This window comes from Schistocerca piceifrons, chromosome 3 (genome assembly GCF_021461385.2).
Source record: "Schistocerca piceifrons isolate TAMUIC-IGC-003096 chromosome 3, iqSchPice1.1, whole genome shotgun sequence".
Classification (NCBI taxonomy): domain Eukaryota; kingdom Metazoa; phylum Arthropoda; class Insecta; order Orthoptera; family Acrididae; genus Schistocerca; species Schistocerca piceifrons.
Window position 1 is genome coordinate 191,344,700 of NC_060140.1, and position 20,984 is coordinate 191,365,683.

Consider the following 20,984-nt stretch of genomic DNA (forward strand, 5'->3'; position numbering starts at 1 on the left):
GTAGCAAAATAACTGATGATGATCAAAGTAGAGATGACACAAAATGTAAATTGGCATGAAGGTGAAATATAGGCAACAAATAGTTTAGACAAGAAGAGAATAGAAGCTTTCAAAATGTGGTGCTACAGAAGAATGTTGAAGATTAGATGGGTAGATCATGTAACTAATGCGGAGGTACTGAAGAGAATTGGGGAGAAGAGGAATTTGTGGTAAAACTTGACTAGAAGAAGGGATCGGTTGGTAGGACATGATCTGGGGCATCAGGGGTCACCAATTTAATAACGGAAGGCAGTGTGGAGGGTAAAAATCATAGAGGGAGACCAAGAGATGAATACACTAAGTAGATTCAGAAGGACATAGGTTCCCCAGGAGGTACTTGGAGATGAAGAAGCTTGCCCAGGATAGAGTATCAGGGAGAGCTGCGTCGGACCAGTCTCTGGACTGAAGACCACAACAACAACATCTAGAAGACTGACTAATCATTCAGACCATCATTCATAACATTATCATTAATATTGTAAATAGGGAATGCAAAGCAAAAGTTCTGCTAATAGCAATCTCTGATTATCATGGGTTAATATTTTGCATCTAAAAAAACAGGTGCTTAGAAACAGAAGTAAAGAAAGACAAGAGATAAACCAGGATTATCAATCCACAAAAAATGAATATTGTTATGATAATACTGAGGAAAGAATACTTGACTGAAACAATACAAGCACTGGGCACAAAAGAGAAGTATGATACATTTCCCAACACAGTAATGCGCATCATTTTCATACAGTGTTCCCCAAAATGTCCTGTCATAAAAAACAGAGCAACAGTAGTCAATGGATTACAGAAGAAATAATTTAACTAAGGACTAGAGTGATGTTATTTAGACAAACAAAGAATATGAAAACATGTAAAGAGTATCACAAAAAGCATAACTAATTAGTAAGAGCAGTAAAAGTCAGTTCAATAAACAGAGCCAAAGCAGATTCAAATCATAAAAGTAAGCAAAATGGGACATAATCAACACTGAAAAATGTAGGCAAAAGAGTGTAAATAATAGAAACTTTATTAAGTCAATGAGAACAGGAAACAGCATAGTTACAGATGGAATACATATTGCTAGTATACCCCTCAACAGTTTTACTATACAAAATTACAGGAAAGAAATAATCAGGGATCAGACCATCCTAGAACATTTCAGTAATCATCCCACTCAATGTTCCTAGAACCAATGACAAAAACAGAACTCCCAAAAATTATTCAGAAATTAAATTCAAGAAGTCTGCAGGAGATGATGAAATATCACATTATCTAATAAGGCAAGTGAATGAAGAAAAAACGGAATCTCTCTTGGATATTCCAAACTGCTCATTCAGGGAAGGCATATTTTCATAAAAATTAAAAATAAGCAAAGTAGTACCAATATATTAGAAAGATGTCAAAGGTGACCCAAATAATTATAAACCACTATCTTTAATCTCTGGTTTCTCAAAAATACTAAAAATGCTCGTGCATAGTACGATGGCTATATTCCTAGAGAAACATAGTATTATGATTCTACCACAACATAGTTTCCAGAAAGGGACCTCAACTGAAACTACTGTCTTAAGTGTAACAGAATCTGTATAGATGCATTAGACTATACCTGCTATGTTTCTGGGCTTGACTAAATATTTTGATACAATCACCCATACAGCACTAATTGGAAAAACTTGAAATCTATGGCATATGTGAGCATGCAGTACAATGGATAAAATCATACGTCAGTAACAGAAAACAGTACGTGACAAATGGATCTACCTGCTGATCTGGTATCAGAATATTAAGAACAGTGTACGTCAAGGATCAGCACTTGGCCCACTTCTGTTCAACCTATTCATAAACACCATTAAAGTCAGTGAGAGGGATCAAAACATGCCATATGCTGATGATGTTACATTAGTGAAAGTAGAAGAAAATTTGGAAACACTGGAAAGACATGCATTTATGTCAACGAATAACACAGTACAGTGACCTCATGAAGAATGACTTATTGATAGAGGGTGGCTACTCAAATGTGGAAAATAATTCCCTGAGACTTCCAGTTGTGAAGAGGAAGACAGTGTCAAGAAGCTCCTGATAAATAAATGGAGATTAATGGTGAGTTGGGGGGGGGGGGGAGGGGGGGGGGGGAGGAGGGGGCAGTATACCACAATAATGACTTTTCTTTCCTCTCAGGTGAGCTATTACTAGCCATAAGTAGTAGTCTAACCACAGTTTTTCAACATCAGTAATTTATATGGCCTAATATTCATGTAATTAACACACTTTGAGGTATTAAGCATTATAAAATTTGAGATTTATAAAACTCAACAAAATTCAGTTTCAATACTAAGTTAAAAACACAGAACTCCTTGAGATTTTATGAAATTCCTTGGATTCTGCGAGATTTCCCTGATTTTACAGGTAAAATTTAATTCCCTGAGAATTCTGCATTTTCCAATTGCCATTCTATCATAAATCTAAAAGAGACAATGTTCATGGTGTTCATGAATAGAGAAAATTGAGATCACCTAGATATATTCGTAGACAAAATATGACTGGAAGAAGTTTCCTCTACAAAATTTTTGGGAATCACAATTTATAATGTCTCCAATGAAGACAACATGTAGACAATGTCTGCAAGTTAAGCATTGTGATATTTATTATGAAATAATTTGCACATTATGCTAATAAACATCTCCTATGTACAATGTACCACACTCTATTTGAATCACACTTACAGTATGGAATTACTGTTTGGGGAAATTCCAGCAGCAATAATATAAAAGGAATTTTTGTTGTGCAAAAATAAGACCTTTAGGACCATCTTGAATAAAAACCAAATAGACTCATGCAGTACTGCCTTCCATAACCTTAAAATATTGACATTTCCATCCATGTTCATATACAGAAAAATAATTTCATTAATCAAATTAATACATTACAATAAAAAACTGCAAATGTTTATTCATGTGATTCAAGGAATAAAGATCAGCTGAGAAATATGCTTCACAGGCTGAGAGCTGCTGAAAATAATGCTTGATACTTAGGTGTGCAACTAGTAAAGCAACTTCCTAAGAGTATACAGGACAGTAAGAGTGAAAAGATATTCCAGAAGCTTTTAAGGATTATTTTATGGAAAAAGAATTTTATAGTGGGCAAGAGTATATGTGTAAAGAATGAAGAATGCTATTATTAGTTGCATGTATGTACTTTAATCACATGAACATCTTGTACTAGGACTATTTAGTATGTAAATAACTTTAAGACCTAAATATACACATCAAAAAAAGTTTTACATCACCTCCGTTCTGAGAGTTCCGGAACCTGTACAGAAAACTGGAATAGAAATCAACATAAACATCATTTCTGCCCTTTTTATTGCTCATGAAAACCACACATTGCATGTTGTACCACCATACAGTGAGACCATCAGAGGTGGGGTTCCAGATTGCTGTACACTCCGGTACCCCTAATACCCAGTAACACATCCTCTTGCATTGATGCCTGCCTGTATTCGTGGTGGCATACTAGCCACAAGTTCATCAAGGCACTGTTGGTCCAGATTGTCCGACTCCTCAAAGGCGATTCGGCGTAGATCCCTCAGAAAGGTTGGTGGGTCATGTCGTCCATAAACAGCCCTTTTCAATCTATCCTAGGCATGTCGATAGGGTTCATGTCTGGAGAACATGCTGGCCACTCTATTTGAGCGATGCCATTATCCTGAAGGAAGTTATTCACAAGATGTGCATGATGGGGGCACGAATTGTCATCCATGGAGATGAATGCCTTGCCAATATGCTGCCGATATGGTTGCACTATTGGTCGGAGGACGCAATTCACATATCATACAGCCATTATGGTGCCTTCCATGACCACCAGCGGCATACGTCAGCCCCACATAATGCCACCCCAAACCAGCATGGAACCTCCACATTGCTGCACTCACTGAACAGTGTGTCTAACGCATTCAGCCTGACCAGGTTGCCTCCAAACGCATCTCCGACAATTGTATGGTTGAAGACATATGCAACACTCATTGGTGAAGAGAATGTGATGCCATTTCTGAACGGTCCAGCTGGCATGTTGTTGGGCCCATCTGTATCATGCTGCATGGTGTTGTGGTTGCAAAGAAGGACCTCGGCATGGACGTTGGAAGTGTTATTCAACATGGTGGTGTTACTGTCAGGGTTGCTCTGAGCTACAATCCATAGGTAGCAGTCGTCCACTGCAGCAGTAGCCCTTGGGCGGCCTGAGCGAGGCATGTCATCATCAGTTCCTGTATCTCTGTATCTCCTCCATGTCCGAACAACATCACTTTGGTTCACTCCAAGATGCCTGGACATTTCCCTTGTTGAGAGCCCTGTCTGTCACAAAGTAACAGTGTGGATGCGATCGAACCGCAGTATTGACCATCTAGGCATGGTTGAACTACCGACAATACGAGCCATGTACCTCTTTCCTGGTGGCATGACTGGAACTGATTGGCTGTCAGACCATCTCCGTCTAATGGGTGCTGCTCATGCATGGTTGTTTACATCTTTGGGCAGGTTTAGTGACATTTCTGAACAGTCAAAAGGACCTGTGTCTGTGATACAATATCCACAAAGTTCATGACTTCTGGGAACTGGGATGATGCAAAACCTTTTTTGACATGTGTATTAATCAAGAGAAAAGTGTAAGACATTACTATCACTATTGCCAATTTGATGTTTTATTTTGTAATAGGTAGGCTAAATATTTTAAATATTAGTTTAAGTTGACTTGTACTGTATTACAAGTACATAATCTGTAGATAGCGTAGTCAAAAGGAAGCCACTAAAAATCAGTCAATCAGTCAAACAAATCAAACAATTAAAAGAAATAGATTGAATCAGTTTGGAGTTGAACTTCAGTGTTTAAATTGTCTAGTTGCATGAATCACAGGTAGTGATGAAATGCATTTTGAAATACCAGTTACTAAATGAGAAGAGATATCCATTGAAACACCTACTGCATAAGAAAGCTGATAAGGCAGACTTGAACAACTACAAATGCTTATTTGTTTTGCCAATAACATACAAAATTCTTTCAGAAGCTCTCTTAAATCATTTGGAACAATGATTGACCATCTGACTGGTAAGAAGAGCCTATCTGGACAGACAAGATATGGAACCTGAAGACAATTTTAATGATCCTCCAACAAGCACAACTGTCAGCCTTATGGACTTTAAGGTTTATGACTCTGTCAACAGACAGGCAGTTTTTGACAGTCTCCAGAGCTCAGAGTAGTCAGGAAGCAAGAGAAATATTCTGCCACATGCTTACAAATACAACATAAAAAGTAAAAGTCCTTGGTGAAATCTCTCTTATAAACAAGTGTTCCATAAGGACCTGGTCTTCCCCACCCCTTCCTACCCTTACTATCTTACTATTTAACTTAGTTCTGGACAGAGTTACAGAGACTGGGAAAAAGCCATCAAAGACACAATGGGCTCACCAAAAGACTACTCATCATTACTAATTTGGATAACGTCAAACTCAGCTGGTGAGACAACACAAGGAATATTTACAAGATGTGAACATCACAGAAAAATATAATAAATTATCTGTGACACTAGTAACTAAGCACAGAGTCATAAAGAAGCCTAAAAAGAAGAAAGGCAAGAAATGGGAGAAGAATAGAAGAAATAATGTAGGGAACTCATGAAGAGATATGGGAGGATAAGAAGACAGAAACCTTTGGGAGTGGTGACTCCATCATAACAACAGCCTACATATAATTATGGTTTGTTCTCCACGGAAACTGGAAATGAACTATACCAGCCCCAACCCTGTGCTGGCTGGATATAGATGACCAATGTGTAAGAGGGCAGAAACTATCAACACAATTGATAAGTTGAAATTAACTCATTATTTTGTGCAAAATGATGACAGAAAGAAGAGCCAATTGAGAGGCACTGATGCCAGAAAGTAATACGTCCAATAACTGTTTCAAGTGCAAAGGGTGTTGTAAAGTAGCACAATGATAATAATTTGATATTGTCAGGTTTTATTAAGATGTCATATACTAATTGTTGTCAATGTAATCTTCAGTTCAATTGATCCAGTTATCCACACTAATCTATCCTGTGTAAGCCTCTCCGTCTCTGCATAACTACTGCAACCTATGTCCATTCTGAAATGCTTAATATATTCAAGTCTTGACCTTTCTCTACATTATTTACCCCTCACACTTTTCTCCATGCCAAATTAACCATTCCTTGATACTTCAGGATGTGTCATATCAATGTAACCCTTCTTTTAGTCAGGCTGTGCCATAATGCTTTTTTCTCCCCGATTTGATTCAGTACCTCTTCATCCAGTATACCCCGCTTACATACTGGTATCAGAAAATAATTAGTAAAACCATATCATCATTTTTTTATCATCAACAGCAGCAGTAATAATATTTGTAGTAGTAAAAGCAGTAATAGTAATAATAGTTGTAGTTCAGTGCAGAATGATACCCATGGTAGACTTATGGTAACTGAAAATTGCACAGCTCCTTTGTCATATGTATTACCTCAAAGCAGCACTAAAGACTCCAGCCATGAAGAGACCAGGGAGGCCAGGGATACCCTTTGATATGGCCATTACAAAATGTGGGAGCAGCTGATCAGCTTTCCCAATTTGCTGAAAGTTACATAATGCTCTCTGTATTAAAAGCCATAATTTTGCATGTTATGATTACAAAAAATATCACTTCCACACTTCATGTAGAAAATTTCTGTTTTGAAGTAAACTCAAAATAAAAGGTAGTTTTTATCTGTAAAACTATGCTCAACAAACCTCAGCATCAGAAAGTGCTTTATGTTAACGGAAAACTAAAGGCAGTATGTACATGTAATTTGATTTTTATTAAATTGTGCTTAAAATAAAGAGATGATTTCATTACCTTCGTAGATATAGGATCACAGACAAAGAATGTAGCATAAATGACAAGTCCTGTATAGCAGCACATACTGACTATGCACGCAAGCCCTATGGCCAGAATACCAATTGTTCTGTAAAATTAAAAATGAATAACATAATTATAGTGCGAATGGCAATTATTACATCTCTGTGAAGAAATGCACAGTAGAATTGGTTTTGTGTTTAAAAGACAGAGCAGAAATTTAGCAGAATTGAAGAACAATTAAATGTAGTAGAAAGCACATAATGCATTAAAGCAAAGGTAATACAGTTTTCTTAATACTGGAAATTAGATTAGGCAAATTGTTACATGACTTTTTTTCAAGAATAGCTGTGGATATCCAGCATATCAAAATCTACACTCTGTACATAGCTATAAAATGTGTGGCAGCTGAAACCATAAAAACAGGCACAAGAGTACAATATCAAAAATAAATGTTCAAAGAGCATCTGGATTTTACTTATTAAAGATATCACAAAATTGTTAAGGTGGTTCTCAGCTTGATTTAAAAATACAAAATTAACTGTAAATTAAATATTAGAATTTTACTGCATTTGAAGAAATTTATTTGATAGTTCTCTTGACACTACTCAGAATTGAGTTTTAGGTCTCATGTAAATAATACTAGTGTCCTTCTGTATATTCTGCCAAGCTCATGTTTCCATTTAATGCACAATGTTTTGATGATCAACCGAGCTATCTTCTTCAGGTGATGTGAGTTTTGGTCTCACGTGTACTCTCTCTCTGGACTCCAGCTAGATTGTGAACCATTGTTGGTTTCACACCATGTAGTGCCCCCAGAATTTTACGAAAGTCTGGAGACACTTGTGTTCCAGCCGTTTCAAACACGCACTATTTTAAAGCAGGCGTAAGGATGAGCATGGGATACTGCACCCATTTATTGTTTGTGCAGGCGAAACTGGAAGGGAGATAATTCGTCGGCGCTGGCAAGTGTTCAGCGCGACCTGCCAAGAATAATTAAATATGGCCCGGAAGCTCCATGGCCAGCTGCAAAGAGTAATGCAGCTTTGTATTGTTGAAAAAAAAATGGAGTGACTCGAGATAGTGACTGTTTATTAGACGTTTAAGTGCTGTTGAGAGTACGTGGACTGGACGTGGATAGTCAGCCACAATAAAAGCTTATGTATTAATTGTGTTCAAAAATGTGTAATTAACTGATTCTGGGTGCCCGGTAATGTGTGGGCTTACATCATAAAGTTAAGTTGTTTTTTTGTATAAAGTGGAAATAAATATATTCTGGTGCACTGAATGATATTCCAAGAATAGAGTATTTTTTAATTAAGAAGAGAGAGAGAGAGAGAGAGAGAGAGAGAGAGAGAGAGAGAGAGAGAGAGAGAGAGAGTGAGAGAGTGAAATTTTCCCCTTCCTAGCAGTGAAATCTTCAGAGAAGCGTCCGGTGCTAGCAGAAGACATCGGCGCTGCAAGAAAGCAGAACCGGCATTCTTCAACAAGTAAGTTCACGAAAATGCTTAAGCTGTATAGAGAGAGCTTAACATTACACAGGGCCACCGTAAGAACATGTCGACAGTAAAGAAAGGACATGAGAAAGAAGGGGAAATAATAAAGAAGTTATAAGAAAAAGAAAAAAAACAGTTGGGAGTTGCCATAGCAACCGATAACGGCGAGGCTGAAGAGCAATTCCATGATACTTATCCAGAAATATCGTGTTGATAAATGGTGAAATGATTAAGGGAATCAAGAAAATTTCACAACGCTGCAGTTAGTCTCAAATCGCCGACGCCACCGTCTACAAATGCTGACGCCGCCGCACACCAATGGCGACACCACCGTACACCAACGCCGACGCCACCGTACACCAATGCCGACGTCACATCACACCAACGCCGATGCAGCCGTCCACAAAAGCCGACGCCATCGCCCACCTATGCCGACGCCGCCATCCATTGACGCTGAAGCCGCCGTACACTGGTGCCGACGCCGCCTTCCACTGATGCCGGTGAGCTACTACTGACCTTTGATTGTTTGTGAAGTGTGGGGGGTTGTGGAAATAAGCAAGTGTACTTTTAATGATAACTAGATTAAACGCAAAGCAAAACACAATGGAAAAGGAACATCAATCTGTAGAGTCTGTTGGGTTATGGGAATTGAAAAACAGGGGCCAGATTTAGGTGAATTAATGAGGTTTATCAAAGCACAGTTTGAATCACAGAACACAAAACAGGATGAACTGAAGGCAGAATTAAACTCTAAGTTAGATTTGCAAAACACAAAACTAGAGGCTCAAGTTAATATCCTAAGTAATCAGATGCAAGAATGGAAAAAAAGAATTGAAAAAAGAACTGGCCGATTCCCTGAGTGAACAGACCAACATTTTATTTAACGATTTAGAAAAAAGAGATGAAGCTCATTTAAATTGGTTAGTTCCAAAATTTGAATATGATGTAGACTGTAAATGTAGTGATTTGGAAACACAATTTAATGAAAAGTACGACTCTTTGAAAAATGTATGTAATGTTACATTCGAGGTGGTCAAACGAGAATTAACTACGCTAAAAACCAATGTCCAGAAACAAGATAAGTTGCTCCCTCTAGTACAGGTGCAAATTTCAGGGGTCAAATCACGGGTGGAAACCATAGAACAGAACTTCAAAGAAAAGTTAATGACTGCAGAGCTTATAAATTTGAATGGCTTAGAAGAACAAGAAGAAGAATTAATAGGACGAAAGTTTGAAGAGAAACTAAGTGTTGATATCTCTCTGCCTGTAGTAACTTCCAATTTAGATAACACCAAGAAAGACTTAGAAATGTTGAGGAAAGAATTCAAGCTTATGCAGGAGAAACCAGAGAAAGGCACAGTTTCCCAAAATATTATATTAAATAAGGACATGATAATTGATTTCCAATGGGGATCAAATTCAGGCTTGTCGAGACAGTTTCCTAAATTAAAACCAGATGGGGTGGTACACCCCACCCATTTCTTAAAACAGTTTAACCAAGCCATACCTAAAAGTTGGGAGGATGCTAAGAAAATAGAGTTTGCGGTAGGTTATTTGGAGGGTGAAGCTTCAGAATGGGGCACCCTGTATTTAATAGATCCTGTGACGGGAGAGGAAAAGGGAATGTATAATGTTAAGGATATAAAACGATATGTACAAAACCCCTTGGGACGTTGACGTTCTGTGTCAACGTGTGGAGTGACGTCCGCCGGTTCCCGAGTTGTGTTCGGTGTTGCTTCCACATTAGTTTTTCTACACCAAACTCCCTAAAAATCTTTGACTATCCTGTAATCTATTTATAGCCCTTAAACTATCCTGTCATATCACTATTAAAAGAGACCAATTATGACTACACGATTATGACTAATTTAAGGAGTCACAATAAACATTAACCTCTAAGCATGAGATAAAACTAACAGGGTAACATTCTAACAGGAGATATAATATGATGGTACTGTTTAGGAAGAATGATACCTAGATGACATAAACTGAACATGTGTATGAAATATAAAGTGAAGTGACTAACTGAATAACTATTTGATTATAGTGTGTATAATTCCTATTTTTATAGAATGATTTATATTTTTTGTAAAGTGTGATGTGATTGGGGAGGGTTTATATCTAATTTTGAAACGGGTGGGTAGCATAGGCACAGACACGACCTACACGCCACGCCCTTCATACAACCCTCGGAAACAAGTGTGACTGTTTCTTCATCATTTGCCGTTTCATAGCAGTTGCTAAGATCTTTTCTTCGGGGACTTCAAAGGTGACGGTGAGAATGTCCATTCTGTAGGAGACGCCGAACATCATACCTCCTCCGGCTTCTCACTTAAGTACCGGCGAAGTGGGGATCCTGGGGAAGGGGTGTTGGAAGGGTTTCCTGTCTTTGGGGCTGTCTTCTTTCTTTCTTCGATCTTAGCAACCAATTCTTTTATTTCCTTTCTTACTTCTCTTAAGAGTACCAATCTATCTTTCCCTCTGTCCACATTCATGTACTTCTATCGCTGAAGTCCTTCTCTTTTCTGTGATTTCTAAAAATCTTCAACTAAGAACCTTATTGGGCCGAAGAATCAGGATGCAAGATCACACTTCCACACTCAAACAATTAAATACAAAGACACAGACAAGTAATACACAGGGAGATGTAACAACCATCACAGATAAGGGGGAGGTAGTACTCAGGAAGAGCTCGAGCACATGTGCTAAGTAATGACAGTTGTACATCTCAAGTGAAATGGTACAGTAAACTTAAGCTAAAGGAACAAGGGGGGACCAAGTGTATATCCACCTGTGTTCATAGCTATAGTAGTACAAAGTAATATGAATGGAGATAAAAAGAAATAGATATTAAGTCAGAGGTATCGAGTCAAATAAGTTTCTGATGAATAATAGGATTGTGCAGACTGAATAGCTTGAAGAAAAGAAATAAAGTTACAACCATGGACAAAACATATTTAGTTATTAAGGTTATATAAGTAAGCTGTAAGTAATGAACAAGCGAAGAATTTAAGCAGGTAGACTGAAGGACTCAGGGGGAGGAAAGGAGAGGTAGATATAAATTTTACCATGAAATTTTAAATAAAATAGTGTGCAGAGGAGTACGAAAGAGGCAAGACTAGGAATCATTGTTAGAGAAGATAGGGAGGGCACATCCGGTATAGATGGAATGAGAGAAAGAGAGGCAGGTAGGCAGACCCAGAGCAGGCTAACCTATACTGTGTGGGCAGGGGCACCAAAAAGGGGATTGACCTGTACCATAGCTTAGTATAAATGGAAGGGGCGTAACTACCCAAGGATGAGGAAGAAGATGTTTTCATAGTATCAACCCTTATGTAGATTGGAACCCAAAGGTAAAGGGTGGTATAATGACCTGAGACTGTAGTGAAAAGTTTCTCCTGGTAAATTTGAATACTAAAATTTTTTGAAATAGAACAGAGGAGTCCTGCATGAGGAGATAGAAAAAAGAGAAAACCCCCAGTAAAACCAATTTTTTTCAGATCCGGTAAACTGGTGGTTATCATTGCAACAGCTTCCTTTTTTTTAAAAAAAAAAAAAAAAAGTAAAGACTCTACACAGAATAATGCCTGAACTTTGAAACTGGCTAAGGAGAGGGATTTATTTTGGCTCAATCCTGGAAGCAAGAGTAGATAAATCTATTGGAAATAGCTAATACTTGTTGAACCATTAGTTTATCATACTACTATGTCTATGAAAGATATTACCAACAGCTTAATGACATACCAGAGATGGAAGAGAGTTTTTGTATCTAATGTTTTTATGTAGTACAAAGTAACAAGATAAGTGCTAAGAAAAAAATTATTAAAATATATGTTGTGTGCAAAATAACGAGTGTTAGAGCTAAGGGGAGGGATATGTAGTGCCCACAGAATTTTACAAAAGTCTGGAGACACTTGTGTTCCCGGCGTTTCAAACACGCACTATTTTAAAGCAGGGTGTAAGGATGATCATGGGATACTGCACCCATTTATTGTTTGTGCAGGCAAAACTGGAAGGGAGATAATTCATCAGCACTGGCAAGTGTTCAGCGCGACCTGCCAAGAATAATTAAATATGGCCCGGAAGCTCCGTGGATGGCTGCAAAGAGTAATGTACACTCCTGGAAATTGAAATAAGACCACCATGAATTCATTGTCCCAGGAAGGGGAAACTTTATTGACACATTCCTGGGGTCAGATACATCACATGATCACACTGACAGAACCACAGGCACATAGACACAGGCAACAGAGCATGCACAATGTCGGCACTAGTACAGTGTATATCCACCTTTCGCAGCAATGCAGGCTGCTATTCTCCCATGGAGACGATCGTAGAGATGCTGGATGTAGTCCTGTGGAACGGCTTGCCATGCCATTTCCACCTGGCGCCTCAGTTGGACCAGCGTTTGTGCTGGACGTGCAGACTGCGTGAGACGACGCTTCATCCAGTCCCAAACATGCTCAATGGGGGACAGATCCGGAGATCTTGCTGGCCAGGGTAGTTGACTTACACCTTCTAGAGCACGTTGGGTGACATGGGATACATGCGGACATGCATTGTCCTGTTGGAACAGCAACTTCCCTTGCCTGTCTAGGAATGGTAGAACGATGGGTTCGATGACGGTTTGGATGTACCATGCACTATTCAGTGTCCCCTCGACGATCACCAGTGGTGTACGCCCAGTGTAGGAGATCGCTCCCCACACCATGATGCCGGGTGTTGGCCCTGTGTGCCTCGGTCGTATGCAGTCCTGATTGTGGCGCTCACCTGCACGGTGCCAAACACGCATACGACCATCATTGGCACCAAGGCAGAAGCGGCTCTCATTGCTGAAGACGACACGTCTCCATTCGTCCCTCCATTCACGCCTGTCGCGACACCACTGGAGGCGCGCTACACGATGTTGGGGCGTGAGCGGAAGACGGCCTAACGGTGTGCGGGACCGTAGCCCAGCTTCATGGAGACGGTTGCGAATGGTCCTCGCCGATACCCCAGGAGCAACAGTGTCCCTAATTTGCTGGGAAGTGGCGGTGCAGTCCCCTACGGCACTGCGTAGGATCCTACGGTCTTGGCGTGCATCCGTGCGTCGCTGCGGTCCGGTCCCAGGTCGACGGGCACGTGCACCTTCCGCCGAGCACTGGCGACAACATCGATGTACTGTGGAGACCTCACGCCCCACGTGTTGAGCAATTCGGCGGTACATCCACCCGGCCTCCCGCATGCCCACTATACGCCCTCGCTCAAAGTCCGTCAACTGCACATACGGTTCACGTCCACACTGTCGCGGCATGCTACCAGTGTTAAAGACTGCGATGGAGCTCCGTATGCCATGGCAAACTGGCTGACACTGACGGCGGCGGTGCACAAATGCTGCGCAGCTAGCGCCATTCGACGGCCAACACCGTGGTTCCTGGTGTGTCCGCTGTGCCGTGCGTGTGATCATTGCTTGTACAACCCTCTCGCAGTGTCCGGAGCAAGTATGGTGGGTCTGACACACTGGCGTCAATGTGTTCTTTTTTCCATTTCCAGGAGTGTAGCTTTGTATTGTTGAAAAACAAATGGAGTGGCTGGAGATAGTAACTGTTTATTGGACGTTTAAGTTTATGTATTAATTGTGTTCAAAAATGTGAAATTAACTGATTCTGGGTGCCCGGTAATGTGTGGGCTTATGTCATAAAGTTTAGTTTTTTTTTTTTTTTTTTTTTTTTTGTGCAAAGTGGAAATAAATATGTTCTGGTGCATGAATGATATTCCAAGAGTAGCATATTTTTGAAATAAGAAGAAAGAGAGAGTGAAAATTTCCCCTTCCTAGCAGTGAAATCTTTGGAGAAGTGTCCGGTGCTAGCAGAAGACATCGGCGCTGCAAGAAAGCAGAACCAGCATACTTCAAGAAATAAGTCGACAAAAACGCTTAAGCTGTATAGAGAGAGCTTAACATTACACCAGGCCACTGCAGCCGTTATTTATAACTGAGTTTGAATATCGATATCCACTGCACCCTTTGATGCTCTTTTTTCCAAAGCTCACACTGATATTCCATGAAATGCAAATTCTCTCAGCATTTTATAACTCTGGTGACTGTAATGGCTGACAAGATTTTGATAAATTGAGTGTTGGATGTCAATTGTTATTTAAATTGAAACCTCTGTCCTTGCTTATTAGGCTGCCTGATATTTTTATTTTGATAGACTCTTTAATTATGCTGTCCCAGAAACATGGTATTTGGAGCACAACACTGGTCTCATCATATTTCATTTCATGATTATGTTTACAGAAGTGCTCAGTGACAGCTGATTTGCTCGATCATTTTAGTCAAGTATGTCAGTGATGTCAGTTATGTTCCTTGCATATCTCCTCGAATGTTCTGATAGTCTTCCCCACATTAGACATACCACATTTGCATGAAATGTGATACCCATCTGGCTTTTGGATATCTAGATCATCTGTAACATTACAAAGAATGAGTTTTATCTTAGTTGGAGGAATTGAAATATTCTGCATACCATATTTCCATAGAAATCAATTGATCTTTCCGTATATTGAGCTAGCATAAGGTAGATAAGAAATTTTTGGCTTCTGTTCCTTGGTCTCAGTCTCAACCTCTTCTTCTTCAACTGAAGAAAAAAGTATTACTTGTAATGTTATAGATAATCTATCTCTCTGAAAGCCAGGTGTGAATCATATTCTGTGCAAATGTGGCATATCTTGTGTTGGGCAGACTAGCAGAACAGTCAAGGAGAGATGCAAGGAACATCAGCAACATATCTTGATAGAACAATCAAGCAAATCAGGTGTTGCTGAACACTGCCTCAAACATAATAATGAAATAAAATATGATGAGACCAGTGTTGTGATCCAAACATCATGTTTCTGGGACAGCACAATTAAGGAGTCCATCAAAATAAAGATACCAGAAAATCTAACAAACAGAAATGGTGATTTCAATTTAAATAACATGTGGTGTCCAGCTCTTGACTTATTAAAATCTCTTTAGCCATTACATGCACCAGAGTTGAAAAATGCTGAGAAAATTTGCATTTCATTGAACATCAAAGCAAGCTTTGGAAAATAAAAGAGCATCAAAGGGTGTAGTGGACATCAGGATTTTAACTCAGTTGTAAATAATGGTGCAAGATGAACAACAGTTCACAGTCTGGCTGGAGTCCAAACAGTGAGTAAACATAACAGCAAAACTCACAGTACCTGAAGAAGATAGCTGGGTCAGTCATTGAATGATTGTGCACAAAATGGAAACAACTCACCGGAACAGCTGGATGCACACTAATAAACAATCACGCAGAAAAAAAAACTTGAGAGATCATAGCAAATAAATGTTCTTGGGCATTTCTTCTGTCTTCTAAAACTCAGAAATTTCCCCTCTTCAAGTTTTGATGTACTCTTTTAGTAAAGAAGAAAACTTTATAGAACAGTGTGAAAAGTCATGTAACTGCCAGAGAAATAAAATGTGCTATTTAGTGAGTACCAGCTGCTTAAATGTCAATTTATAGTCATATGAACTATCTTCCTAATGGATCACATACAATGCAAACAAAACTATTATACTGACATGTAGTTCTGGTTCAGAAAATTCAGAAGTATGCATTAACCTAGTGTTCATCAAAAATCTTTAGCGTCCGACAAAACATACAATACCTAACTTTGAGATATGTTTAAGAAACTTCTGATGATTCCAGATAAAAGTTCCAAAATTCCCAAAATCCTCCTCTTTCAAACACATTACATGTACACAAAAGTAACTATTGAGTCATTTATTGGGGATTCTGGTATTGAAGCTGGTAAGAAAGTTTTAGTTTACTGTTAGTGTATTTTTGTGACTTATGAGAACAGCTGTCAATGTTAACATGGGAGAAACTGAGAGGTGAATCCTGAACCATTAGCTGACACGACTGGACTAGCAGGAAAAACACAGATGTTCTCATTGCTGGTTTCACAGAGTACATTTTCATCTCTGGAACTGGACAGCTTAGCCACCGGACTGGCACCACTGAAAGCTATTGCTCCTTAAATGAGGAGCCTCTGTTGATTATGTTGATGTTTCCAGTGACATGTTGTATCAGGGCTGCCATGAGCACAAGGCACTCTTTGAATTTGAGGCGCAACAGTATTTTCTTTTAACCTTGGGAATGATCAGCAAAAGTATACAAGGAGGGGTCCCTATTCCATTGAAGGAGAAATAACAGCAGCCCACACCCCTTCTACCAAGTTCTGTACAGGCTGTATTTGTTATCGTTATTTATGCCATAAAAGGGAAAGGAACCCACCTCACTGAGCCTTTCATAGGAGACATATACACATCGTATAGTTCTGTGTGTAGTTTGAAATGGTGAAACAGGATTGGTCGCCCATCCCCACCATGGGGGATTGTGTAGAAGATAGATCCTAGCCCATAAAAGCTCATGTTTTTTTGAACTGACAGTTCCATTAGGCATCATGACAGTTGTGCCAAATCTGTGATGGTCACCTCCCAACCAGTGTCATGTAGGACTTTGCACTTCACATCTTGCCTCTCTCCATTGGTAGCACTTTACGAGGGGCGTTTGAAAAGTCCGTGCAAAGTGCGAGAGATGACACCACCGGTGCGTATTGAGGTCATGTTTAGTTAGTAGCATCTTTGGAAAGAATGCACACCAAGTTTCAGCCATATTGGTGTATTTCTTTGTGTCTGGCATTTGTGTGAGTCAAGGAAGTAGAGTGATAGTCAAAAAATGGACAAAAAATAATTTCGTGTGGTGATTAAACTTTACTTTATGAAAGACAAAACGCCTCAGGAGACTAAAGAGAAGCTTGATAAACACTACAGTGACTCTGCACCTCCGATTAGAACAGTTTATAAGTGGTTTCAAAATTTTTGGGGTGGCCATATGGGCACAAGTGGTGCTGAACATTCTGGATGCCCTGTGGGGGTTACGACTCCAGAAATCATTGATAAAATCCATGATATGGTGATGGATAACAGAAGAGCTAAGGCGCATGAGATTGCTAGTGCTGTGGGCATCTTGAATGAATGGGTGCATAATATTTTGCATAAACATTTGGACATGTGAAAGCTATCCGCAAGATGGGTTCCGTGATTGCTCACGCTTGACTAAAAACGGAATTGTGTGAAGTGTTGCAAGGGTGGTTTGCAGCTGTTCAGGAAGAATCTGCAGGACTTTAAGCATCATTTCCTCACTGTGGATGAAACATAGATACATTACTATACTCCTGAGACCAAACAACAATCTAAACAATGTGTTACCAAGGGAGAAGGTGCACCAAAAAAGGCGTAAGACCATTCCTTTGGCCAGAAAAGTTATGGAAACTGTCTTTCTGGATTCACAAGGGATAATTCTCATCAACTATTACAGGCACATATTATTCATCATTGTTGGACCGTTTGAAAACCGAGCTGCAAGAAAAACGCCAGTGATTGGACCGCAAAAAAGTCATTTTCCATCACGACAGTGCACCAGCCCACACCTCAGCAGTTGTGGTCCCAAAATTAATGGAAATAGGATTCCAACTCGTTTCACATCCCCCTGTTCTCCAGACTTGGCTCCCTCAGACTACTATTTGTTTCATAATTTGAAGAAATGGCTGGCAGGACAAAGACTTTATTCAAACGAGGAGACGACTGCAGCAAATAGTAGCTATTTTGCGGACTTGGACAATTCCTACTATTCAGAAGGGATCAACAAACTAGAAAAGCATTGGATGAAGTGTATAAGTCTAAAAGGAGACTATATCAAAAAATAAGAAAGGTTTATCCCAAACATGTAAGTAGTTTTTATTTTTGCATGGATTTTTCAAACGCCCCTCGTACTTCTGTAGGACAAAATTTGCGTAGCCCCTCTGTACGACCTTTTTTGTGCATAGCTTTTTCTAAGCACTGGTAGGAAACTACTATTTACTGGACTTCAGTGTTGTTTCTTTAAGATTTCCTTTCCAAAATTTCTCCAAGTAGCCAAGCCCAATACAGATGTCACTGGCACAGAACACATTACCATCTCAGTTTTCAGTGTCAACTAGAGAAGACAGGTGTTGATCACTTGCAATGATTAAATGTGACACACAGACCTTCTGTTAAGAACAGTATAAGTTTGCATGTAGATTTGTTTCTGTGAAGATTAGCATCCCCATTATTTTAGTATCACATGCACAGAAAGGTGGATGATATGATGTATTCTGACTGCTGAAATTACTGAATCAAAAACAGTTCCTAGAACTTAATCAAAATTTGCACTGAAGTGAAAACTGAATTTTCCATATAAATTACAAGGTGTACAACTTTGCTTTCGCCATTTTCCCCCAACATTTGAGACTTTAATAAAACAAATTGGTTGCACATGCATCATTTAAAGTATTTTCCATCGCTGGCCACTACCATCTTCCATCTTTCGGGCAGTGTACGAATCCCACGTCGAAAAAATTGTTCATCTTTTGAAGCGATCCACGAATCGATCCAATTTGAGACTTCTTCATGAGATTGGAAATGTTGATCAGCCAGGCCATGTGCCATTGATCTAAATAGGTGATAGTCAGAGGGAGCAATGTCTGGAGAGTACAGCTGGTGGGGTAGGACTTCCTATTTTAATGTTTCCAACTATGTTTTGACCTCTTTTGCAACGTGGGGTCAAGTGTTGTCATTCTGCAAAATTACTTTATTATACCTCTCTGTGTATCGGATCGGAGCGTGGAATGTCAGGTCCCTTAATCGGGCAGGTAGGTTAGAAAATTTGAAAAGGGAAATGGATAGGTTAAAGTGAGATATAATGGGAATTAGTGAAGTTCGGTGGCAGGAGGAACAAGACTTCTGGTCAGGTGACTACAGGGTTATAAACACAAAGTCAAATAGGGGTAATGCAGGAGTAGGTTTAATAATGAATAGGAAAATAGGAACGCGGGTAAGCTACTACAAACAGCTTAGTGAACGCATTATTGTGGCCAAGATAGATACGAAGCCCACACCTACTACAGTAGTACAAGTTTATATGCCAACTAGCTCTGCAGATGACGAAGAAATTGAAGAAATGTATGATGAAATAAAAGAAATTATTCAGATAGTGAAGGGAGACGAAAATTTAATAGTCATGGGTGACTGGAATTCAAGTGTAGGAAAAGGGAGAGAAGGAAATGTAGTAGGTGAATATGGATTGGGGCTAAGAAATGAAAGAGGAAGCCGTCTGGTAGAATTTTGCACAGAGCACAACTTAATCATAGCTAACACTTGGTTTAAGAATCATGATAGAAGGTTGTATACATGGAAGAACCCTGGAGATACTAAAAGGTATCAGATAGATTATATAATGGTAAGACAGAGATTTAGGAACCAGGTTTTAAATTGTAAGACATTTCCAGGGGCAGATGCGGACTCTGACCACAATCTATTGGTTATGACCTGTAGATTAAAACTGAAGAAACTGCAAAAAGGTGGGAATTTAAGGAGATGGGACCTGGATAAACTGAAAGAACCAGAGGTTGTACAGAGTTTCAGGGAGAGCATAAGGGAACAATTGACAGGAATGGGGGAAAGAAATACAGTAGAAGAAGAATGGGTAGCTTTGAGGGATGAAGTAGTGAAGGCAGCAGAGGATCAAGTAGGTAAAAAGACGAGGGCTAGTAGAAATCCTTGGGTAACAGAAGAAATATTGAATTTAATTGATGAAAGGAGAAAATATAAAAATGCAGTAAATGAAGCAGGCAAAAAGGAATACAAACGTCTCAAAAATGAGATCGACAGGAAGTGCAAAATGGCTAAGCAGGGATGGCTAGAGGACAAATGTAAGGATGTAGAGGCTTATCTCACTAGGGGTAAGATAGATACTGCCTACAGGAAAATTAAAGAGACCTTTGGAGATAAGAGAACCACTTGTATGAACATCAAGAGCTCTGATGGAAACCCAGTTCTAAGCAAAGAAGGGAAAGCAGAAAGGTGCAAGGAGTATATAGAGGGTCTATACAAGGGCGATGTACTTGAGGACAATATTATGGAAATGGAAGAGGATGTAGATGAAGATGAAATGGGAGATACGATACTGCGTGAAGAGTTTGACAGAGCACTGAAAGACCTGAGTCGAAACAAGGCCCCGGGAGTAGACAACATTCCATTGGAACTACTGACGGCCTTGGGAGAGCCAGTCCTGACAAAACTCTACCATCTGGTGAGCAAGATGTATGAAACAGGTGAAATACCCTCAGACTTCAAGAAGAATATAATAATTCCAATCCCAAAGAAAGCAGGTGTTGACAGATGTGAGAATTACTGAACAATCAGTTTACTGGTGAGCAAGATGTATGAAACAGGTGAAATACCCTCAGACTTCAAGAAGAATATAATAATTCCAATCCCAAAGAAAGCAGGTGTTGACAGATGTGAGAATTACTGAACAATCAGTTTAATAAGCCACAGCTGCAAAATACTAACACGAATTCTTTACAGATGAATGGAAAAACTAGTAGAAGCCGACCTCGGGGAAGATCAGTTTGGATTCCGTAGAAATACTGGAACACGTGAGGCAATACTGACCTTACGACTTATCTTAGAAGAAAGATTAAGG

At 39.5% G+C, this 20,984-nt stretch overlaps 1 protein-coding gene across 1 annotated transcript in view; it reads right to left on the reverse strand.

Annotated features, from left to right (window-relative positions):
• Positions 1-20,984, reverse strand: part of LOC124789498 (sodium-coupled monocarboxylate transporter 2-like) — a 247,291-nt gene that overhangs the window by 48,356 nt on the left and 177,951 nt on the right. Inside the window, exons 9-10 of the mRNA XM_047256882.1 lie at positions 6,929-7,037; positions 6,557-6,666 (exon numbers count right to left, since the gene is read on the reverse strand). Of these exons, the coding sequence (XP_047112838.1) occupies positions 6,557-6,666; positions 6,929-7,037 (219 nt within the window). The remainder of the gene's footprint in view (positions 1-6,556; positions 6,667-6,928; positions 7,038-20,984) is intronic.